The sequence below is a fragment of the Peromyscus californicus genome, unplaced genomic scaffold, assembly GCF_007827085.1.
Source record: "Peromyscus californicus insignis strain IS unplaced genomic scaffold, ASM782708v3 Scaffold_9__1_contigs__length_137607984, whole genome shotgun sequence".
Classification (NCBI taxonomy): domain Eukaryota; kingdom Metazoa; phylum Chordata; class Mammalia; order Rodentia; family Cricetidae; genus Peromyscus; species Peromyscus californicus.
Genome location: NW_026294617.1, coordinates 62,378,621 through 62,402,633, shown reverse-complemented (window position 1 = coordinate 62,402,633; position 24,013 = coordinate 62,378,621). Strand labels below are relative to the sequence as shown.

At 39.2% G+C, this 24,013-nt stretch overlaps 1 protein-coding gene and 1 long non-coding RNA gene across 7 annotated transcripts in view; one reads left to right on the top strand and one right to left on the bottom strand.

Annotated features, from left to right (window-relative positions):
- Nucleotides 1-4,728, bottom strand: part of LOC128105830 (uncharacterized) — a 69,995-nt gene extending 65,267 nt beyond the window's left edge. The window contains exons 1-2 of the long non-coding RNA XR_008216512.1: nucleotides 4,493-4,728; nucleotides 2,206-2,332 (exon numbers count right to left, since the gene is read on the bottom strand). This is a non-coding gene — a long non-coding RNA (uncharacterized LOC128105830). The remainder of the gene's footprint in view (nucleotides 1-2,205; nucleotides 2,333-4,492) is intronic.
- Nucleotides 4,729-4,805: 77 nt separating this feature from the next.
- The window catches only part of Rbm46 (RNA binding motif protein 46), a 48,823-nt gene continuing 29,615 nt past the window's right edge, over nucleotides 4,806-24,013 (top strand). For 3 of the 6 annotated variants that reach the window (XM_052731150.1, XM_052731154.1, XM_052731155.1), the window contains exons 1-4: nucleotides 4,807-4,996; nucleotides 16,949-17,110; nucleotides 17,925-18,392; nucleotides 18,905-19,687. In XM_052731150.1, coding sequence (XP_052587110.1) covers nucleotides 16,960-17,110; nucleotides 17,925-18,392; nucleotides 18,905-19,687 — 1,402 coding nt within the window. In that variant the 5' untranslated portion in view covers nucleotides 4,807-4,996; nucleotides 16,949-16,959. Of the gene's footprint in view, nucleotides 4,997-5,225; nucleotides 5,332-16,782; nucleotides 16,835-16,948; nucleotides 17,111-17,924; nucleotides 18,393-18,904; nucleotides 19,688-24,013 lie in introns of those variants that run through there. The other 3 variants (XM_052731151.1, XM_052731152.1, XM_052731153.1) reach the window with 3 other exon arrangements.

The window sequence follows — 24,013 nt, the reverse complement described above, 5'->3', positions numbered from 1 at the left end:
AACAATTTTCTCTCAAGTTCAAGGCTCTGAATTTGAGCCTATGTATCACAAACAAACACAGCTTAAACATTATCCACAGAAGCATGCCTAGTGAAGACTAGATCCATTTCTCAAGGAACAGAAATGAGGCTCCTGCCACATCCTGTTACTGCTAGTATACAAAACGTAAGTAATTGTAGTATACTGGTTTCTGTCTTCCTAACAGCTTACTCTTTAAAAAGCATGTTGAAAGCATTTGGTATTTTCATGTCCACAGATACAATCATGCATTTGATTTCTACTCATTTCATCCTAACAGGCAGAAGTACTCTCAACTGCTGAGCCATCTTTCCAGCCTAGCACACTACTCTCCTACTACAACAAATTCATATTGAGCATCTAACTGCGAAGCAGATGTTGGGCCTTTGATGGCTGTAAAGTAGAAAGTGAGCCACTAGACCTTGGAGGCCAGAGGGACAGGGTAGCCCTATGTGGTCTTTGCCAGGCTTCTGCCTGCCAGGACTACTGGTGATAATATGCAGGGAAGTTGTGATCTGGGTTGCACATTTCCACATGAACTCTTTTCCTCATCTCTGCATCTACATCTCATACTTTTAATTCCTCACTTTAAGAACTGGCTCTGGGTTTAAGGTACAAAAGGTGTTTCCTTTGTCTTCTGAAATTTCCTGTTGTTCAGGTGAGAATCTTACTAAGGAAAAGCTCTGGCTCCCCACAGTCACAAGTGCCACCCCTTTCCAGGCATCTACTCATGTTCCACATTACCCCAGCACCCACACCCAGGCAGCTCACAGGGTTCAGGGTGCTTTACCCGTTCTATCACCACTACCATTTTTTAAAATTCTCTTTTGTTTTATTATTTTGTCCTTTTATCAATTATATTTATGAATGCAAACAACATGATTATGAACAAAGAAACTCATGCTTATCTGGAAATGATTAGGACTGCCTGCAAACATCAAGTAGCCTAAGACAGGGATTGGGTGCAATTGCAAGGCTGTGGTAGTTGAGGGGAAGGAGAACCTTGTGTGGAAAGTCAGCAGAGGTCAATAAGCAATGTTTCAGGAAACTGCCAATTTGGGCTCAGTCGAAATCTCAGCACTCTTGGGGGTGGGTGTGACTGAATCCAGCTCAAAGGTTAGTTTGCAAAAGCACAGAGTCTTGCTAGAAAGTTCATCCAACAATGGCCTGCTGGTTCCATCTAAAATGCCTAGATCATCTGCCACTGTATTTGGGTTTTCTTCTATGACAGGACCATCTGATATAATAAGGGATATTTTGTCAAAAATTATTTCTACAGTTGTAAGAGTAAAATCTACTGAGATAAGTTTGGGTATTAATTATTTATTCAACCCACTATTTTTTTTCTGTGTGTTTCATCATTTGTTTAAATTTTGCTACAGTAAGTTTTCATATTTGGTGGTTCTTTTGTTTGGTCTTCCTTGGGGGAATTCTCTCTGATAAAGGGGGAGGATCCTGCTTTGTGTCAGGCTTCCAATTGACTGGAACCATGGGCAAATGATTTCAGTCTTCACTTTCCTGAGCAAAAGTGGGTGTTCCTAACCTCTAGAGGTGATGGTGAAGTTTCTCGTATGTTGTGCTGGTCAGTGGACTTGACATGTAGATGTGCTTTATAGGTTAATCTAGAGATTGTTGGCAACACTGTCTCCCTAAACTGAGTAGCAGTTTTAGGTTTATAGTTCCTTCTTGTAACTACACATCAGGGTTTTCTCCTGATAATAATTAAATAGGCTTGTTGTGGTTTGAGTATGAATGAAATGTACTCAACAGGCTCCTCTGCCGTGTGCTTGCTTCATCCTGGCAGGGTTGTGGTTGGAGGTGAGCCTAGCTGAAGAAAGGAGATTACTGGAGATGTGCCTCTGAAGATTGTATTGTGTTCAAGCCCTTCCCCTCTGTCTTTCTTCCCTGCCCCTCACAGTGAGAAGCCTCTGCAACATGTTCCTGCTATTAACTAATAACTAGTACAAACCAGAAATTCTGTTCTCATCAGAACTTCCTTCAATCTGTAATGTTAACTGAGGTCTTGGCCATAGGTTTGGTACTGATACCTTGACGCTGAGCTACATGCCAAGACCGTGATGTCTGTTTTGCTGCCATAAAAGCAAGACTGTCAATCACAGGACAATATAGGTAGAACATAAGATGGCTCATTTCCATCACCAGAGAAAGCACGGCTGAAGCACTCACCTTGCCTTAGAGACATCTTGATAATGGCTCAGGGTTCAAAGTGACGGGAACCTCTGGCCAGTCAGCCATTCTGCTGCAGAAGGTATCACACCCCAAGAGAGAGTGGTCCAGTGGGCTGGGAAGATGACTGTACCAACATCATAAAAAACAAAAACAAAACATAAACTTTTGAAAGGGTGTCACCTTGACTGAAGAGTAATCAGATTAAAATAGAGCTGTTTCCTGTGCTGGAATTCTGTACAGGTGATAAAAGTTCTAGAAACACACCAGGAGTTGTCACGTTTTTGGCTCTGTGTCATGACTGCCGGATATGGATGGAGGAGTCTCTTGCAACACACCAACCTTTATATAGAAAATTCACCTTTATTTCTATCAGGGAGCTGGAGAACAAACATTTACAAGGACTTCCGATTGTTTTCCTTACCTTTTGGGGATTTGTATTTTATAAGACATCTATGAAACTAACTTCTAAATATCCCAAAGCTTGCACTTCACTGGGGGGAAATATACTTACATATATCCAAGCTATTCTAATCAACTATTTTGCACATTCCTTCCATTTTAAAAAGATTTTTTATTATTTTAAAATTATGTATGGGGTGTTGGTATGTGGGTATGTGCCCAAAGAGGCCAGTGGTGCTAGATCCCCTGGAACTGGAGGCCTTACAGTTGTGAGCCACCTGCCCTGGGTGGTAGGAACTGGGTGTGGGTCCTCCGGAAGAACAGCAAGGGATCTTAATGCTGAGCTATCAGTCAGCATCATTTCCCTCCCAGCTGCGGCACTTCTCGTCTGTCGTTGCCTTCAGCAAAGGCTATTTTCTGTGTCTGCTTCTTTCTTATCCAAAGCATCATCTACATTTCACATATTTCCCCATTTGGATCACTTTCCCCACAAAGCCACCAACAAAGTCTAATGTGGAATCTATTCTTGAAGAATTCTAGTGGCAAACAAGGCTTCAGATATCCATTTCTTGGAAATCTAATAGAGGCTATTCCTCTATTTTTGGTTGCAGAAATCACAGTCTTTTATAGCATTCGATGAAAAAGACATCTGCTAATGAATTTTGCTTAATTTCTTTAAGATTTTGACCGAAATGGCATATCTGTAACAGGAGTCTTTTAACACTGTCTTACTAAAGCAAGGTTCTATGGTCTCACTCTAGTGCCCTTTAAGAAACTCTTGTTTGCTGGGCGGTGGTGGCACATGCCTTTAATCCCAGCACTCAGGAGGCAGAACCAGACGGACCTTTGTGAGTTCGAGGCCAGCCTGGTCTACAGAGCGAATTCCAGGAAAGGAGCAAAGCTACACAGAGAAACCCTGTCTCGAAAAACCAAAAAAAAAAAAAAAAAAAAGAAAGAAAGAAAAGAAAAGGAAGAAAGAAACTCTTGTTTGCTTGGTTTCCTTTATACTGGGGGTGGGGTGTGAGAAGAAAGCCCCAAATTGGAAATGTTAAATAACCACCACCCCACCCCCACCCCCACCCCCCGCCCCGCAGGCTACCACCAAGAACTCTTTCACATCTCACAATGAAATATTGCCACCTACTGGCTCTTAAAGGTTCCTACAACGCTTAAAAACCATTTCACCTAGTCAGAAACTTTTTGTAGACTTCATTATTGGTAAAGCACAAGCCACCCACATGAAAATAAAGAATGTGGACAGTCTTTTCTTCCCGAAGAAACAAAAAGGCCTAGCAAACAGTGTTTAACACATCTTACTTTTGCAGTTTTTGAGGTTAAAAAAAATCTTAAAAACGAAGCCAAACAAGTCTATCAGACTAGGCTTAAGCTTTCAACTTGTTTTAAGTGTACCGAGCAGAGCGGAGTTTAAGAACGACTACTTTCCGAGTTGCCAATGTACCCCTGGCGTGGTACCTGGCGTTCTCCTGGTGGGCACCCTTTGGGATAGATAGTACATATCACAGTGCTTCTATATGCACTTTTCGGCACAAACCTGGGGCCACTTACTGTGCAAAAGCCTAGAGTTGTCTGCGTGGGTTTCTGTCTGTAAAACACACCACACCTTGGCTAAAGTACTGCAAGAACAGATGGACACGCCCTGGATAGCGGCTGGTATGGAGAAGCATGAAAGGGCTCAAACTATGTTAACGTTATTTATCATCAGGGGCTCATCATATCCGTTTGAAGGAGACTTGGAGAAGTCTTTGGAGGCCACCCCTCCCGTCCTCTTTTATAATGGTCCCCATGACTGTTTGGGGGGGGTCAAGCTAGTAGTTCAAGATTTGCAAATTCCATCCAACAAGACAGAAGAACTTTCTCAGCCTACCTACAAGTCTCCTCCACCGCAGGCACACACGTTCACATTGTAACTCGTTTTGTAACGCCTTCAAGTCTTCCACGCGCCAAACCCCACTCACTCGCCAAGATTCGCTCCTCTCGTCCCGATTGGCCAGCGCGCCTGCCACTCCACGTCCCCTTTTCCTGTCGCCAAGCGCCTCTTCGGGACTCAAGCCTCGGCCCCGCCCCCTCAGCTCCAGGGGCGGCCGCTGATTGGCCGAGTGTGTGTGTGTGTGTGTGTGTGTGTGTGTGTGTGTGTGTGTGTGTGTGGTGGGGGGGGGGGAACTCCGCGTGAGGCTGAAGCGCGGAGCCCGAGGCCCCCGAGGCGCGAGGACGGCACGAGCCCCGCTGGCCACGCCCTTCCCCGCCCCGTCCCGCGGCGACTCCTCCCTCCGCGGCTTCCGCCCCCCCAGCGCAGCTCCCAAGCTCCCGGCGGCGGTTTGCGCTCGTTGGTCCGGGCATTTTTAGGTCTGGCCTTAGAAGACCCGACGGGGTGAGGCGGGGATGGGAGCTGCGGGGGGTGACCGGCAAACCGCTGCCAACGGCCACAGTCGGGGGGGGGGGGGGGCTGTGTGCCCTCGCGCCGGGGGTCCGGGGCGGCACCGTCGGGCGGCGTCCGCGGGCTGGCCTGCGCGGCCGCCCCGTCGGGAGCGGCTTTCGGGGGGGGGGGGGGGCTCGGCCTCCTGGCCGCGCTGCACACGACCCCGCGGGCCGCCCGCCGTTGCGCCCCTCTCGTTGCGCTGCCCGGAGTTCCTAGAGGGCCGGGCCTCGAACTTTCCTCTGCCCGGACTCGGAACCTGCTGGGCCGCCGCCAAGCGCAGCATCGGCGTGAGTGGCTGTCGGGAGCCAACTGCCCGAAGCGCCCGCTTAACGCACGCAGCGCAGCCAGCCGTGGGGGGTTGCGGGGGGCGGGGGGGACGGGGGCCGTGCGGGAGGACCACCGAGTCGTAGGGCGGGTGCTAGAGGCTCCTGTCCTCCTGCAGGGTGGGCTGCCTTCCTGGTAAATTATCCGAGGCGACCCCAGTTGGACGGGGAAAATCGCGGCTCCTAGTAATCCACCCCATTTAGCCTTCCAGAATTGAGTTTTTTTTTAAAAAAAAAAAAAAAATCAGGAAGCACCCACCGTAGGTAGCATACATGAGACGGTGACATCGCGCCGTTTATGTTCAGGCACGTGGAGATTTGCTAATTTAGGTAACTGGGAATTTTCATTTCAAGGAGCATCGCAATGAGGAGTTCGAGAAACTTCCATTTGCAGTCTTTCAGAATTAAGTTTACTTAGTGCTGTCCAGGAAGATGTGTGTCACGTGTACATGGTAGTGTTTTAATAACTGCAACTGTTTGCCACTAAGGACATAACGATTGTTGTTAGCGCTTTATTCACCAGATGCCAACGATGCCTTATTTCCTGCGTGTGGCCATGTTTTAAATGCTAATTTTCATATTAGAGTCTTGGACTTTAACATTAATACCAAAATTATAAAATAACTCATGTAAAATGCAAACATCCTTATAAGGTAAGGATTATTAATACCAAGAATATATTCAGGTATATTGTATGGCTGAAACTAAGCCTTAAGTGTCAATATTGTCGTTTTGTTGGTGGGAAGCCTACCATAATTTTAAGGAAGGATTGCAAATAAGTAATTAATGTAAATTTTAAATTTTAATGATGAGTAATCTCATCATTTCAGTATATGATGGTTGGCAAGGTAGAAAAAAATGAGGGAAGATGTGATTTCTATGTTCAAATGGCTAAGATTTCAAATGACATTATAGAAGACTATGTAAGAAATGGTAGCTATCGTACTTAGTTTGGAAAAGCATTCATAGCTATCTACCATAAATTCAAAGAGCACATAGTTTTGTGTTCAGTACTTAAAAATTATTTACAATAATTTGAAATAAACTTTACATGTGTGAGAGAGTGCAGGGACTTGCAAGAAAGTCCAAGGTCAACCTTCAGGAGTTGATTCTCTTCCTGGTGAGGTTCAGAGATGGACCTCAAGTTCACAGGTTTGAATGGCAAGTGCCTTAACCCACTGCATGATGTGGCTCCCAAAGGATTTTTCTAAGTACTTTTTTTTTTTTTTTAATGATCCTAGATTTAAGTCTGTTCTAAATGAAATACGTAGTGCTAAAACTTTAAACATTATATATTTAACTTTTGTAATTAAACATGCTCTCATTATTTCATAGAAATAATTTTAAGTGAAATTGAATTGATCCACCTCTGAACTTGATATTTAGAAATTGTTTTAGATGTATAGGACCACACTTTATTTTTCAAACATGTTACCTTTAGTACCCTGTCTAAAGTAAATGTTGCTCAGAATCTCATGGGTTCAGTATACCATGCTCAGTAACACCTGAATTAACATATCTGGAATTTAACATTCACACGATACAGGGAATGTCATAAAGATAAAATGTGCTTTGTAGGAAAGGGGTTTTGTGTCTCAAATTATTAAACTACACAAATTTTTAAGACTTAAACTTTATATAATATTCACTTTTATAATCTAAGAAATTTTTGTGATAATACAGAAGACAAAGTTTCAGTTTGAGTTATAATACAAAAAGAACAAGTTCTTTTAGACAAGTAATTTTTTTCTATATTTTATAAAACTTTTGTTGTACTTGTCATTTTTTATTACTGCATTATTTTTGAAAGGCAATACAAATTGAAATATATGTGTATATATACACATACATACAGACATACCCTCTGTGGGTGTGTGTGTACAGGAATACAGTTGCCCTAGAAGGCCATTGCCCTAGGAGACCAGAGGCATCAGATCACCTGGAGCTGGAGTTACAGGCCATCTGAGCTGTCTAATGTCCTCTATAAGAGCATTATGTGTGCTTTATGACTGAGCTCTCTCTTTAGACCCTTGAAGTTTACAGTTTATAATTTGTTAGGATGCTATAAGCTAATAAAATATGTATTTCAGTACTTTAAAGATTTGTTGAGATTGTTACTTGAATATTTGTCTTATAATTAGCTATGCTGTCCTGATATATAGCTTAGTGGGTTTGAGGCAGTGAGGTTTTGTTGTTGTTTCTTTGTTTGTTTTGTATTTTTAAATTCATTTAGAGAAATCTTTGTAAATTCTAAAGTTTAGAAAAAAAGATTTACCTTTGAAAGTTAAGAGTAAAATGCCAGGCGGTCGTGGCGCACGCCTTTAATCCCAGCACTCGGGAGGCAGAGGCAGGTGGATCTCTGTGAGTTGGAAGCCAGCCTGATCTACAGAGCGAGATCCAGGAAAGGCGCAAAGCTACACAGAGAAACCCTGTCTTGAAAAAACAAAAAACAAACAAACAAACAAACAAAAGGTACAGAAACTTCCAGTGCACTGTCTGTCTTGCTTTTGTTTCCTTGTCTCCCATAAGTCATTAACATCATTCTTGCTCATCCATTGCTCAGGACCCCTTCATCTTTTATTCCATTCCCTACATTAGTGGAATAAAAGTTTGTGGGGCATTTTGGAATGTGAATACATACCTGAAAGTAACTGAAGGCATTGAACCTGGGAACCTCAATAAATGTGCCTGCTTACACTTCTGTGCTTCTCTAGCCGTTTGAGTAACTCTGATTGTGGAGTATTTTAGGATGAACTTTAAAATACAGTTTGCTTTAGATTTTCTTATAATTTCACAGCAAAATTTGATTTTAAAGGAATTACACATTAGTTGTGGAAGTTAGGTCTTGATCTTTCCTAGTTGTGCATTATACATGTCTGTGTGTCCTTTTTTTAAAGGAGGTTTTAGGATAAGAACACACTACACTTATTAATGAGAAGATAGAATTGGTGATGTTGCTGTGTTTCATATTTCTTTGGTTTCAAGTTTCATATTTTAAAATTTCTTGAAGTGTACAGTCTTGCACATCTGTCTATTCTGTAGTAAAGAAGTGTTAAATATGTGAAGTGACTTAGCATTTCAACATAAGTGTGTGAACAGTCTTTTTAACATGCACTTTAGTGACAGTGTTAACTGAAAATAGATGTCTGTAAGGGAACCGCAGGCACAGACTCGGTTGTGGAACCATTTGGAGCTAGGTGTGAGTGACAGTAAGAATAAAAACCGTGTGTTTAGATTGAATATGACATGTTCAATCAAGCGAGAACAGACGCTATATGTTGCTTTTATCGTCAGTAAGTCACCTTTGTATGGTGACTTTATTTTCTTAAAAAAATCAAGTATCACTTTCCTAGTTTATGTATAGTTAAAAGTGTGATCTTTCGTGTTTGATGTTAGAATCAATGCTGTTCTGGACTAAATTATGGAAGACAATTGATTTTAGAACTTCTGTGTTAGTGTGAGTTTGAGTTCCAGGTCTTTTCAATTGCTAGTTTGCTATCTAAAGCAAACACATACTATCTTTTTACTTTCTTACATTTATTGGAGGTGGTCCAAGGGATTCTGGTATTTTCTTCCAACAGACTCTTTAAAAATAATATAAAGGCAAATCCTAGAGTAAAAATCATCTTAAGTGGATAAAGGGTGTTGTATAACTGAGTATATCTAACCTGAAATCTAAATATTCCAAAATCTAAGTTTTTGTGCACCATTGTAGAATCTCAATGTTAAAGTCCACACAAGTGCATCAAGAATATTGTATAAAATAGGGCTGGAGGGATAGCTCAGCCGTTAAAGGCTAGGCTCACAACCAAAAATATAAGAATATTGTACAAAATAACCTTCAGTTTCTGTGTATGGGGTAGCTTTTGTATTTAGATTTTTCTCTTATCTGCAAGATACTCATTATTACCTCAGATAATCCCAAACCCAGAATTGTTTGAAATCTGAAACATTTTAGAGTTTAAACATTTCAGATAAGGGATATTAAACCCGTATCAGTTAAAATTGTTTTAAAGAAATGAAGGGAAAACATTTTATTATTAAAGAAAAAAAACTTGAAAGCTGGTCAGATAATCTTTATCTCATTGTTTTTAATTTTCAGAAATTAGCAGTTCTTTTATCAGAATGGGTTAAAAAATATTTATTGGATTTGAAGTCACATAAAATTTATCACTATTATAGTAAAGGGCACACATTTAGTGCTAATACAGGTTCAAGATCTTTTTCTTGATAGCAATTTGTCCCTATTTCCAGTTCCTTAAGTAATGATAAGGAGAAATACGATGGTGTCTATTATTCTGAAACAAGTAAAGAAGACTAGAGCTTTTATCTATGCTGTAGTTGAGCCTTTTTTTAAAATTCTCATATACATCCCAACTACAGTTTCCCTTCCCTCCTGTCCTTTCAAGTCCCCTTCCCCTTCTAACTCCCCTTTCCCCAATATCCCCTCCTCCTTTCCCTTCAGAAAGGGCAGGCTTCCCAGGAATATCAACCAGACATCATGTATCAAGTTATAATAAGACTAGGCACATTCCCTTATATTAAGGCTGGATGAGGCAACCTAGCAGGAGGAAAAGAGTCCCAAAAGCAAGCAAAAATTAGAGACAGCCTCAGCCCCCACTGCTAGATTCCCACAAGAATATCAAGCTACACAACCTTAACATACATGCAGAGGACCTAGATCAGACCCCTACAGGCTTCCTGATCCTTGGTTCAGTTTCTGTGAGTCTTGTGAGTTAGTTGATTCTGTGGGTCCTTTTCTTATAAAATGTAGCTTTATTATGTAAATAATCCAGTATTTCACAGGCTGGGGCAGTCGAACGACAGCCTGGGCTAAGTAGCAAGATTTCTTGCCTGCAGAATTTTCACATATATATTTAAAAGTAAATATTCAGACTCAAATGATGTGGATATTCTGTGTCATGATAGAATAGTGTTGAATAAGACACTGAAGACGTCTGTTTTTAATCATTGCTCAGACTAGAGGGGTTTTTGTTTGTTTGGTTTGGTTTTAGTTTTTGGAAGTTTTTGTTTGTTTGTATTTATTTCTTTATTTAATTTTGGAGACAGGGTCTCACTGTGTATTCCTGGCTGGCTCGGAACTCCCCAGGTAGACTGAGATGTGCTCATACAGAGATCAGCCTCCCTCTTTCTCCAGATTGGGTTAAAGTTCTGTGCCACCAGATCTGGCCAGAAAGGGGATTTAAAGATGTTTTCTAATTTTGGACAGGTGAATGCTAATTTCTCTGTGTGTTGGTTCCTCAGCCACTGGCCATCATTTATTTATTTATTTTGAGTCTGAGTTTCTTCACTGATGGATAACTGAAGCTGTTTGGTTAGCCAGCTCCAGAGATTACCACATTTTTAAACAGGAGTTCTGGAAATGGAAGTCAGGTGCAAGCACTTTTCAGATTGAGCTGTCTCCCTAGGTCATTTTTTAAATATGAGAAGTAATGTCTTAAGTGAGGTGGGCAAAATAGGCAGTTTCATGGATGGGACACAAGTGGGTAAAAATGTTTAAAGTGAGGGAACATTTGCATGGACAGTCACCTGATCTGTAATTTTACCGGTGTTTGTCTCAGTATTTTTAAATGAGAAAGAATAGCACTTGCCTCACAGGATGATTGTGGGAGTAAATGGGATAGCATCCAAGTCCATTATTTTCAGTGAAATCCTAATGTCCTTTCAGTTTCTTCGTTGACTCTGCATCATGTGTCAGGGTGCTCTGTGGTGCTAGGGAAATAAGACTACAACTTAAAGTCTGCTGGGGGCTAAGGGAGGAAGAGTGTAGAGGCAGAAGAGGAGGGGATTGGCCATCACAACACTCGGTGATAAAAGTAGATATTAAAGAACACCACCTAATTTAGAATTGGGAGCTAGAGATAATTAATAGTGAGGAAGTCTAAGGAAGTGGGGGAAAGCCCATGGGATCAGTGACATGAGGGCTGATGGATGAGAGTATGGCACATTTGAGAAGTCACCAGTCGGTACATACTGTTTTGGGCACATAAGAAATGCAGTTGGGGAGGGAGATTCAGCCGGGTTATGAGAAGTCCATTGTGACTTTGTAAATGGGTTGGAGCTTGTCCTTAAGGAACAATAGGACACTAGACATGATGAGACATGCTATAACTTGGGAGGATTGCTGGGAGTTGACAAGCCTGGGTAGCAGAGGTAGCAAGATCCTGTCTGAAAACCAAACAATGCAAACAAAGAAACCCTGCTTGGAAGGACTCTTGTAAAAGAAAACACAGAGAAGTGAGAAGGAAAAGTATGTTTTCACCAATGATTGCAATTTTTAGTTTCTTGTAAATTGCACCATAATTTTTATATGCCCATGTAAGAAACTATCAATGTATGTATGTTTATCTAAAAACTCCAACATTTGCATTTGGTATTGTAGTGTTCTCTAGAGTGTTCTTTGAAGTTTTCTGTATTCAGTACATACAAAGGCATGGCATTCTTTTTCTTTAAAATGACTTCATTAAACTTATTTTATGTGTATTTTGCCTGTATGTATGTATATATGTATGTATGTGTACCAAATGCATACTCATGAGATCAGAAGAGAGCATTGGATCCCCTGGAACTGGAGTTATATGTGTGGGTACTGAAAATACAACCTGGATTTATTGGAAGAGCTCCAAGTGCTCTTAACCACTGAGCATGTCTCCAGCCCCAGGCATGACATTCTTTAAAAGCTTGTCAATATACCATTGTGTAGTTAAATGATGACTTTTATTCTAGTTTGTATAATGGGTTGATATTTATTTTGTAGGTTGTTGCTTTTATATATAATATCATTGAATTTGTACATATCTTCGTGTACATAGGCAATTCTATCTTTACATTCTTGAATTACCAAGTACATGTATATTTTTTATTTAATAGAAATTGCCAAATATTGCTATAAGAAAGAAGTTTCAGTTTAAAATATAACTGCCAACAGTGCATGAAGCTTTGTTAAATTTTTTAAAAAAGTTTTTGGTTTACTCTTCAAGAAATATTGTTTGAGTACCTGCTGTAGGTACTAGGGAAAGTGTTGACAGTTCAGAGATTGGGCCATAGGAAATCTGTGGCTGTTTTGTTTCATCTATAGAGGTCAATTAATATTTTTATAATTTCCAGTTTTTAAATTCAAGAGATTTAACATTAAAACCCTCCAAATTCCTGGCTTCTTTAAAAAACTTGGGTAAATTTGCTATTCCTGCTATCTTAGGTTCTTTCCCTGTTGCTGTAATAAAATATGCTGGCGACTTAAGGGAGTTATTTGGCTCACATTTCAGTGGTGCTGTCCATCATTGCAGGAAGTCAAGCAGGTAGCTGTTTTGAGGTAGTTGGTTTCATTGCATCCATGGTCAGGAGGAAGAGGAAAGGGGATCCATGTGTGCCACCTCTCAGCTCATCTTCCCCACTTCATACAGTCCGGCATCTCCTTCCTTAAAAATGAGATAGCTCTTTCCATATCAGTTGACAGAGTCCATGCTAATCCTCCAGGGGTATGTCCAGACATTGGTTTTTCAGGTGACTCTGGATTCTGACAAGTTGACAGTAACACTACCCATCACAGTGGGGAAGATAAATTTCCTCCAGTTTAATATGTCCAAAACTGAACTGTATCTTATTCATAAAATCTGTACAGCATTCCTCTTTTCTCATTGCTCAGACTCAGACTTTGATGTTATCCTCCACTTGACTTTCATTCCATGATATCCAAATACTTTGTAGGTTGTACCTTTAATTCAAATGAGACCACTTCTTTGACTTGGCACCTTGAATTTTGATCTATGCCATCCTCATTGCTCCACCTACATTGTAGTAGTAGCCTTCTAATTAGTGTCTACCTCTGCCATTCTGTTGACTTCTTACCCGCTAGGTAATCCTTTTAGATGTTTTATTTATTAGATTTATTTATTAGATTGACTTATATGATAAGAGTCTGCATAGTCCAATAATGGCGTTTTATTTATTAGATTTATTTATTAGATTGACTTACATGATAAGAGTCTGCATAGTCCAATAATGCCTGTTTTCACACTGGAGAGGCTGAGAACCTGCAATATGTTTCAACTGTCCCAGTCTGGTGAGGAACTCCTGGAGGATTCCTGGGGATCCATTGATCATCAGTCCTTGTTGGAAGGCCAAAGAATATGTGTCCTAGTGTTGGTGGAGAGTGGAGGAGTGATGGCATCAGGGTAAAGGAACTTGAGGACAGGATGTAAAGGCAGCTCATTGAAAAGCAAAAGCCCCTTTCCTCAGAGCTGCCGATGTCTCAACCACCCTTGGAAGGGCAGCCCATATTCAACAAGGGAACTCCCACTTCAGTTAACATAGTCAAGAAAATCACTCACAGGTGTGCCCAGAGATTAATGTACAAAATTCTTCACGGTGTTTCTAGAGGTCTGTCTCATCAGTGACTCTAGAGCAGTGGTTCTCAGCCTTCCTAATGCTGTGACCCTTTAATACAGTTCCTCATGTTGTGGTGACCCTCAACCATACAATTATTTCCATTACAATTTCATAACTAATTTTGCTGCTGTTAGGAATCACAACGCAAACCCATTTTTTTGTGATGGTCTTTGGCGACCCCTGTGAAAGGGTTGTTTGACCCTAAAAAGGATCTCGACCCACAGGTTGAGAACTACTGTTCTAGACACTGTCAAGTTGACAATGAATATTAACTGTCACACTTGCCTTCTGCCAACCTGACTGCCACATATCCTTATCCTGCTCCTCCTCAGTAGTATTGTCATTCTTATACATTATATGATTTATTAATAGACTGTTTTCTGTACTAGGATATAAGCTACAAGAGTTTTGGTGTTAATTTATTGTTATATCCCAGAAATAAGGAACACAAGTGGTACTTAGTAGATACTTCTACTCAGTACACAAGTAAATGAAGACATTATATGTCAGAATAATTTTCTTGGCAAGGATGAGTTTTTGAGATCAAGTGGAGCTGGTTTTCAATTCTGTATATACCACTTTCTGGCTCTGGGATCTTAGATAGTATAGTTTCTCTGGGTTTCTTTCTTTTTATTTTTTCTTGATACTTGGAAATAATTTCCTTTTTTTTTTTGGTTTTGGTTTTTCGAGACAGGGTTTCTCTGTGTAGCTTTGCGCCTTTCCTGGAACTCACTTGGTAGTCCAGGCTGGCCTCAAACTCACAGAGATCCGCCTGGCTCTGCCTCCCGAGTGCTGGGATTAAAGGCGTGCGCCACCACCGCCCGGCGGAAATAATTTCCTTTTATAAAGGCACATTTCTATTAGTCATTGAGACTAGAGAGGATACTTATTAATGCCCTTGTATTTATAATAAACCTGTTAAAGTCAATCTTTTATTATTCTTTGTTTCTAGTTGGCATTGCAGTTTTGTTTTGAAGCCAGTTACTGTACAGATAAATTGAATAACTAGTTTCCGTAGTTACTTCATATGTTCATATGAAACATTCCAATATATGTATAAAATTAGCATTTCTGAATTGTTTTAAGATTAAAAAAAGAGTCTTAATGCTTCTACTTAATCACCAGCTGGTTTATTTATCAAGCATTTTCTTTTATCTATAGAACATTTATGAGAATAATGGTGTTATCAGCATATTACAGATGAAGAAATTGAGGCACTGTATAACTAAATTCCTTTACTATATATCTTGTGAGTGAAAAGAAGGGTTATAAACCCAAGCTACCTGGCTCCAGAGACATGCTCACCCCTGAAGCACTAGTTGAGAGCTGCAGTGATAATCTCCCTTGCTCTAGAGTGGTGGTTCTCAATCTCCTAATGCTATGACCCTTTAATACAGTTCCTCCTGCTGTGCTGACCCCAACCAGAAAATTGTTATTATAGAATGCTTTATAACTGTTACTTTGCTACTGTTGTGAATTGTAATGTAAATATATGTTATACAGGTTATCCGTAATGTGAGCCTGGGGGTCACGACCCACATGTTGAGAACCACTGTTCTGGAGCAAACTGCTAACATCCTCTCCATCCCCGTCCTCTACAGAACCCACTGTGAACTTATGAATCAGTGCTTATAGTCAGTGTGACTTTGCACCTACTGTGTCTCACCTCAGCCACCTTTGAGAAATGAAAATAATGTGGCTGATGTCAACAACATGAGCACCGAAAAAATTAAAATGAACTGTCATTCTAGTATTTATCAAGGCACTTATTTGATCTTTATGGAAATTTTTAGTAGCCCTTTTAACATATACTGTGTTAGTCAATTTTAAAAAATAGGAGTCTTGTGAGAACTTACATTGATATGTCTGTTTAAATGAATAACGTATAAAGAAATGAAGTTGTCAACGTTGTATAGGTAGAAAGGTTAAAATGGAGGTGCACTGGCTTAAAATTTTACTTCTCCCATTTTAAGTACTAACCAGACACAACTCTGCTTAGCTTCTAAGATGACATGAGATTGGACATGTTCGGGGTGGTATGACTATGACCAAAATATAATTCTAACAATGCTATACCATAGAAGCCTGGTTTCCATTTTGTAATTAGGAAGATCATATTTGCAGCCAAAATAGTTTCACAATCCATTCTCCATAATATGAATTTAAAATTTTTGTAATTATTTATAATACTAAGTATGTGAGAGATAAAACCACATTGTTGATCATTAGGAAATGCAAATGTGGTAATTAAGTTAATTGTAAAAATTAAAATACAGAGATAGGGAGATAACTCAGTTGGAAAAGTACCTGCAAACAAAAAACTGGACATAGGGGCATGTACTTGTGATTGTGGCATGTACTTGTGATCCAGCACCAGAGGAATCACACCCAAGGTTGATCGTTGGCCATGTGCACATATGTGCATAAACATGTTCCCTTCCACACGTGAAAACATACACATGTATACATTTTTATATAGGATGCTGAAGAAATGCTGTGGCTCTTTTGCTTTAATTCCTATCCACCCAACTAATAAAAGTGTCCTAAGATGATGCTAATTGCTTATCACATTAGGTCCTGTTTCTTCTCAGATGACCTGTGATTATGTATTTTTATTACCGTTTATCTCTGGTAACTTCTAATAGATTCAAATGGGTGATTTGAAGGCTTCATTTCAGGGAAACTTGAAACTCTTAAAGATTTCTGAGAAAGTGAACAATATTGGCATCAGGTCACGGGTATCTGACAAGTGTGATATTTGTACTCATAGAAAAAATTCAGCTGGCCTATATGACAAAATGATTTAAAACTCTGGCCGAGTAGATTGGCAGTGATCGTGAATTCATTGATGGAAGTATATTTTACTACTATAATGCTTTCTTTTTATCTCTCACTTCTGATTTCTCATTTTTTCTTTATTCCTCTTTTCTTTGGCTCCCTTTCTCCCACTTAGATTATCTAAAGGTACTGCTTAATTGATAAGTAACTTGAAAAACTGTTTTCCAGTTTTTACTACAGGAAAGAGCTTTGGGGCAGACCCTAAAGGAGAGTAGTGAAGGTTAGTCACCATACCTTTCAGCCATGTTGTCCTTGGCTTCATGCAATCCAAAGAAATACTCCCCAGAATCCTGGAGCTCTGCTCTGGGCTTACAGTTATTTGACTTTGTTTTAGGAATTTTAGCCATGAATGAAGAGAACACCGACGGAACAAATGGATGCGGTAAAGTACGCACTGGCACTCAGAATGAAGCCGCATTGCTGGCGCTGATGGAAAAGACTGGCTACAACATGGTTCAAGAAAATGGGCAAAGGAAATTTGGTGGTCCTCCTCCAGGTGAGGGTTTGCTTATAGGTGTTTAAATTAAATCTTTAACACAGTCATTTAGATGAGGCATGTATCCTCACAGACATTCTAACCAGTCTCAGCTGTGATTTTGAGAGAGATTATGTACTTTTAAAATCTTGCTCTGGTTTAAAAAGTGACTGAGAAATAACATGGTTTGGATTGAGAAATAAGTCAGGATTCAGGGCATCAGAGAAAAGTATACTCAAGGGATTAAAGACAAGTCATTTAGGGAGGAATTTGAAAGAGCAGTGAGTAGAGGCATAGTACGTATATAACCAGACTCAAATAGGCCTGGTGTCTTACCATTCTAAGTATGCATTTCTTTGCTCAGGATCTCCAGCTGAGTACATAAAATTGTGGCTTCTGGTCTGCTCAGGTGCTGCATCATTTGCTACTGCTCTCCTCTATCTAGTACACTTCAGGCAAGAAGGCGTTCGTAGTCTAGTTTTCTTTTGTTTCTCCTCGCCCAGATAATCCTTGTACTTAACTCCCTTAGCTTCATTCAGGTCATTGCATAGACTTTGTGCTCAGAGATCTATCTATTTTATTAATGGGAACACCTCCTACGTGGCTATATTTTCCTCACAGTGTTTTATCATTTATGCATTGTCTCCTAGAGTTTTGTTAAAATAAGTTTCACAAGAAAGGAACTTTACTTTTTGTATCCCCAAAACTTAGAATACTGCTTGCAATTTAGGTGGCTGATAGCCAGTTTGTTGAGTGAGTAAATTATTCAGGTATGAACATAGATTTTTAAAATTAATTATTAGTTGTGCTTATCTTCTTTTTTTTTTTTGTTAAGGTTGGGAAGGTCCACCTCCCCCTCGAGGCTGTGAAGTTTTTGTTGGAAAAATACCTCGTGATATGTATGAAGATGAATTGGTTCCTGTATTTGAAAGAGCTGGGAAGATATATGAATTTCGACTGATGATGGAATTTAGTGGTGAAAATAGAGGTTATGCTTTTGTGATGTACACTACTAAAGAAGAAGCCCAATTAGCCATCCGGATTCTTAACAATTATGAGATTCGACCAGGGAAGTTTATTGGTGTGTGTGTCAGCTTGGATAACTGCAGATTATTTATTGGAGCAATTCCCAAAGAAAAGAAAAAGGAAGAGATTTTGGATGAGATGAAGAAAGTTACAGAAGGTGTTGTGGATGTGATTGTTTATCCCAGTGCAACTGACAAGACCAAGAACCGTGGCTTTGCCTTCGTTGAGTATGAGTCCCACAGGGCTGCTGCAATGGCCAGGAGGAAGTTGATTCCAGGTAAGATGTCCTTTCAAAGGCTACCTTACATACTAACCCCACTATAAATACGGAAAACAACAGTGAATGCTAGACCACTATTAGTGAGATATGTAGTGCCACTTGAAGAGGAATAAAGAATTGTCCTAATGAGGAAGTAAATTAAATGACTGCAAGGTACAAGAAATTATTTCTACAAAATGAGTCACATTTGCTAGTTACTGTGTATGTACTTTAACTGATACTTTAATGTGTACGTAACTTTAACTTTGTTAATTATGTTTAATAAAAATCCAGAATGCATTATTTAATTCTAACAATAATCAGTCTTTAAAGTCTTATTTGTTTTACTAACTCTTAAATTTTATCACAAGTTCTGATTAGGTTTCTTTAGTCGAAACTTTGGTGTGAGTAGGCAAAAGTGGCTAATCAGATATATTGATACTTGCTTTGAGAAATTATTTTATATAGCACTTTAAACTTATATTCTTTGCTTTAGTTAATTTCACATCAATTTGTGCATTTTTTTTCAGGAACGTTTCAACTCTGGGGCCACACTATTCAGGTAGATTGGGCTGATCCTGAGAAAGAAGTTGATGAGGAAACCATGCAGAGGGTTAAAGTCCTCTATGTAAGAAATCTAATGATCTCAACTACAGAGGAAACAATTAAAGCAGAATTCAATAAATTCAAGCCTGGGGCAGTGGAACGAGTAAAGAAACTTAGAGATTATGCATTTGTTCACTTTTTCAACCGAGAAGATGCAGTGGCCGCTATGTCTGTTATGAATGGAAAATGCATTGATGGAGCCAGTATTGAGGTAACACTGGCAAAGCCAGTGAATAAAGAAAATACTTGGCGACAGCATCTTAATGGCCAGATCAGTCCAAATTCTGAAAACCTACTTGTATATGCTAACAAAGAAGAAAGTCACTCCAAATCTCTAGGCAAGCCACCAGCTCTTCCTACTCGTCTCAATGGTCAGCATAGTCCAAGCCCTCCTGAAATTGAAAGATGTACTTATCCTTTTTTTCCTGGAACAAAGCTTACCCCAATTAGCATGTATTCTTTAAAATCCAATCATTTTAATTCTGCAGTAATGCATTTGGATTATTACTGCAACAAAAATAATTGGGCACCACCAGAATATTACTTATATTCAACAACTAGTCAAGATGGAAAAGTACTCTTGGTGTATAAGATAGTTATTCCTGCGATTGCAAATGGATCCCAGAGTTACTTCATGCCAGATAAACTCTGCACTACACTGGAAGATGCAAAGGAACTGGCAGCTCAGTTCACGCTGCTTCATTTGGGTAAGTCTGGAAGTGCTTGATGTGTTGACATTAGAGAATGCTGTGGTAGACTATACAGTTGTTGATTTGAACTCTGAACATTAGTAATGAGTCTTTACATTTTTTTCTCAGTTCTCTGAGACCAGAGCAGGAGAACCACAAGTTCAAAACTCATGATTAATTTTCCTGAGACTTGGCTCCTGTATAATTTTCCTACATTTTACTTTTCAAGTACTACTTAGTGGGAGGAAAGATGAGCTTTGGTTATAGAATTTAGGCCCCATTTCATTACTTTATTGTTTCTTAATGACTATTGCTCATTTGATAAAAAATTTTGATGAATGTTACAGAATTTGCTATATCAACCAATTTTTAATTCTGTCCTTGCATCTTTGGTGAAGTCTACACAATGAATTTTTGGTAGAAAAGGTTAGAGATTCATAAAAATCACAGATGTTTCATGTGGGTCATGTGTAGACATGGCTTTATGCTCACCAATCTGGAAATTTGTCATTATGACTCATGAAAGGCAAAAAGCATCATTAAGAGATGTTGATGACAATTCTCTTTTCAAATTTCATATTTTGAAGGAACTCCATTTTCTTAAATGTTGGAGGGATGGTTAAGAATTAGGATATAGCCGGGCGGTGGTGGCGCACGCCTTTAATCCCAGCACTCGGGAGGCAGAGCCAGGCGGATCTCTGTGAGTTCGAGGCCAGCCTGGGCTACCAAGTGAGTCCCAGGAAAGGCGCAAAGCTACACAGAGAAACCCTGTCTCGAAAAACCAAAAAAAAAAAAAAAGAATTAGGATATATAAAGTATGCTTGCCTGATAGTCTAAAAAAAAAAGACATTGTAACTCTGGGGTTGTCCTTATTTGTATTATGTTTATAGTGTACTCTATGGAAGCAGTTTTTTCCATCGAGTTGCCACCATGAAGTCAGAAGCCCTTCATTAGCCTTTGGCTCCCCTCTGGGAGGCTTTGAAATTCACTCTAGGGCTACAGTTCACTATTACTGATCAAAGAAAAGATAGAGGATTCCTAATTTGTTTTGTTTAGGGATAAAATTAGCTGTGTGTCTTAGTTTTGGTTTCTGTTGCTCAGATAAAATACTAAGGCCAAAGCGACCTTGGAGAGGAAAAGGTTTATATGGATTGCTCTTCCATACCACAGTTTATTGAAGGAAGTCAATGCAGGAACTCAAGCAGGAACCTGGAGGCAAGAGGACGTGAAGGAATACTGTTACTGGCTCTGTCCCAATGACTTGCTCAGTCAGCTTTCTTATAGTACCTAGGACTACCAGCCCAGGTGTGGTACCATTCACAGTGAGCTGGGCCCTCGAACATCAGTCATTGGAGAAAATGCACCACAGGCTTTCCCACAGGCCAGTTTGGTGGGACACTTTCTCAACTGTGAGTCTCCTCTTCTATAATGAGTCTAGCCTGTATCAAGTTGACATAAAATTAGCCAGCACTTGGGCAGATGTGTCCAACATGTCACATTGTGACACAGTATTGTCATATACAAACTTCACACTTGACAGCTGCATAGTTGAGGTTAAAAATTGCAAAACAAATCTCAATGTTTAGAGTAAGTATATAGTTTTGTGTTTGGCTATATTCGTAGCAACACTGAGGTGTATGCTTTCCACATGCCACAGATTAGATATCTGCTAGAGTATGTATACAAATGGCTTAAATCACTTATTTTGGATTTTTATCATTCTTGTATCAGAACTTTTAATTTAAAAATACAGAAAGATTTGTTTTTATGCATTTTTCTTGTTTCTGTTACCAATAGGGAGAAGAATTAATAGAATTTGATTAGTGTATAACTATTAAAAGAAATTGGGCAGAGATGTAGCCTTAGCAGGTGCATGTCCCTGTATTAAATCCTCAGACTAAATTATGGTAAACACTGGAGCCTATTAGGGCACAGTAACCAGGTCTGAAGCTAAGTCAGAAATGCAATACAGCAATGCTTATTGTGCTTGACTAAAGTCTAAATGGAAGCTGTTGAAAATATTTACACAAGTGAAGAACAAGAGAGAAAGGAAGTGGAAAATCTTGACCAGGAATCTAGAAAGCCTTGGTCAGAAAGCATATGTGAGGCCTTTATTAAAGATCTTAAAGCAGGGTCAGGAAATGTGTGTGGACAGGCGGTGCTGTGTACCATGTGGCAGTTAAGTGTTCTGGCTTGACCTTTCCTTCAGTAATGTTGGGTCCTCAATGGCAGATCTTACAGGGCTGATGCCTTCCTTCCTTTCCAGCACAGCTTTCCCTTCGGTAAAATGTGAAGTATTTTATGCCATGGTTCAGACTTGGGGTTAGTTGGCGGCAGTGATGTGTCCTAGAGAGGTGTTAGTGAGGTGACATGTGCTTTCATAGTCTTCTCAGTCTACCTAGCACTGATTTTTTTCTTGAGGGTTTGAGAGATTGTTACTGATTCTTAAGAGGCTTCAAATAGAGTTTTTTTTTTAATATATTAATACATCTTTTGGTTCTATTTTTAAAAAGCATTTCAGAAATATAATTTTACAGATAGTGTGAGTTGCTTAAAGATATTTTCTTCGTATATAGTAATTTTTTTTACAATTTGCTTTAATACTCCTTTAAACCCTGACAATTTAGTGCTTTTTTTTCAGTCATCATTATCCAGTTTTACCTTGGTGTTTTTTTTTAATGACATTGCTCAGCCAGATATTTACCACCAAGCTAAACCCAGTCTGACCTGGTGAGCTTTGACAATCTTGTATGTGATACCTTGTATTTGCTGTCCCCATTTTTCAAATTTGAAAACTTGAATGGAAACTAAAAGATTTTATGTGTTTAAATGGCCATATTTGTTTCAAGTGAAAAATATAGTCCTTTAGTAGATACATGAATTAGTATTAGAAACCATCTATTCACTTCAAGTGACTCTTGATCTGAAGAACCTTACAGTGGTTAAAAATGTATAGATTTTGTCCCTTCTAAAGCAAGTTCTCTTCTGTTAAAAATGCCTGTGGTAGAATAAGGCCAAAGGGGAGGTTAAGGGTTAATCTCTAATATAACCAGATTTTCACTTCATAATTAGAGCCTGTCTCTATCTTCATCAGAATGACCTTCCTCATCTCAGTCATCCAATGGAATAAGCAGTAATGCATTCATTTACTTATTTTTAGAAATACAATACTTATTTTTAAAACTAAAAGTATTATCATTTTATTTCATGTAATATAAGTAGGATCTATTCAGTGAGTTTACCTATTCATGTATCCAGGTTTCTGAGACAGGATCTTGCCCTATTAACTTAAACTGGCCTTGAAATCAGTTAATTTAATGGGTCAGATGCAGATGTGTGTGTGTTAGGATAACAAGTTCTATACTTACTTAATGTTTGGTCAGTGGAGACATTTGAGATTATTGAGTATCACTTCTTTTGAACCTGGTCCTGTCAGTATTGCCATTGCTTTTGTAGATGACTGCTTTTTAAAAAAAAAAAATTGCTGGAAAATAAGTCAATGAAGGAGAGAGATAGTCTTCTTCTGTGTTAGTATTAATGAGCTCATCAAGTAATGTATTACCAGATCACCCCAAGCATGGTGCACCTTTCCTATTTCCCTGTGTGATGTTCACTGATAACCATGGCGGGTTGTATGACCACTTGATGTTTTAAAAAACAGGGATGAGATTCTCTGCTGGAAAGTAGCTATGTCATTTCAGGGAGCTCTGGGAAAGTTTGCTTTGGTGATTTCTGGCATATTTTAAAAATTGAAATTGAAAAGACGTGGCATTAGTTAATTGAACATTGTTTAGTTTTTCTGTTTGAAGTTATTTCATCTGGTTTGTATGCTGTTTTTTTTTGTTTGTTTGTTTTGTTTTGTATTTTTCCATGACCAATACAGTTTACATTCAAGAACAGGCCTCTTGAAGGTCTCCTATGTACCGAGTATACTTTTTCAAGCATTTGGGAGTTAAAGATAAACAGAGCATTGTTTGTTTCTTTCCTTGAGAGGTCAGAGTGCAGTAAGAAGATAGATGCATCAATTCTGTGCATATGCTGTTTGGGGATAAAGGGAAGGGTGCAGCTTCTGCCCCCCTGACTTGTTTCTGGGCAGTGCAAGAAGCCTCCAGATGAACAGGCATTTTTTAGAAAAGTAGCATAGTGGTGGGTTAATAGCAGATAACTCTGGTAAGGTTTGATTTAATGATTTCTGGCAGTTTTTAAGAAGAATTAAAGAAATTGAGATGTGGCATTAGTTAATTGAGCTTTCTTTCATTCATCTTTCTGTTTTAAAAATAATCACAGTATGATTTTCTTGGCTATACTTGCTTTTCCTCTGAGCAAGTAATTTTTCCAGATAAT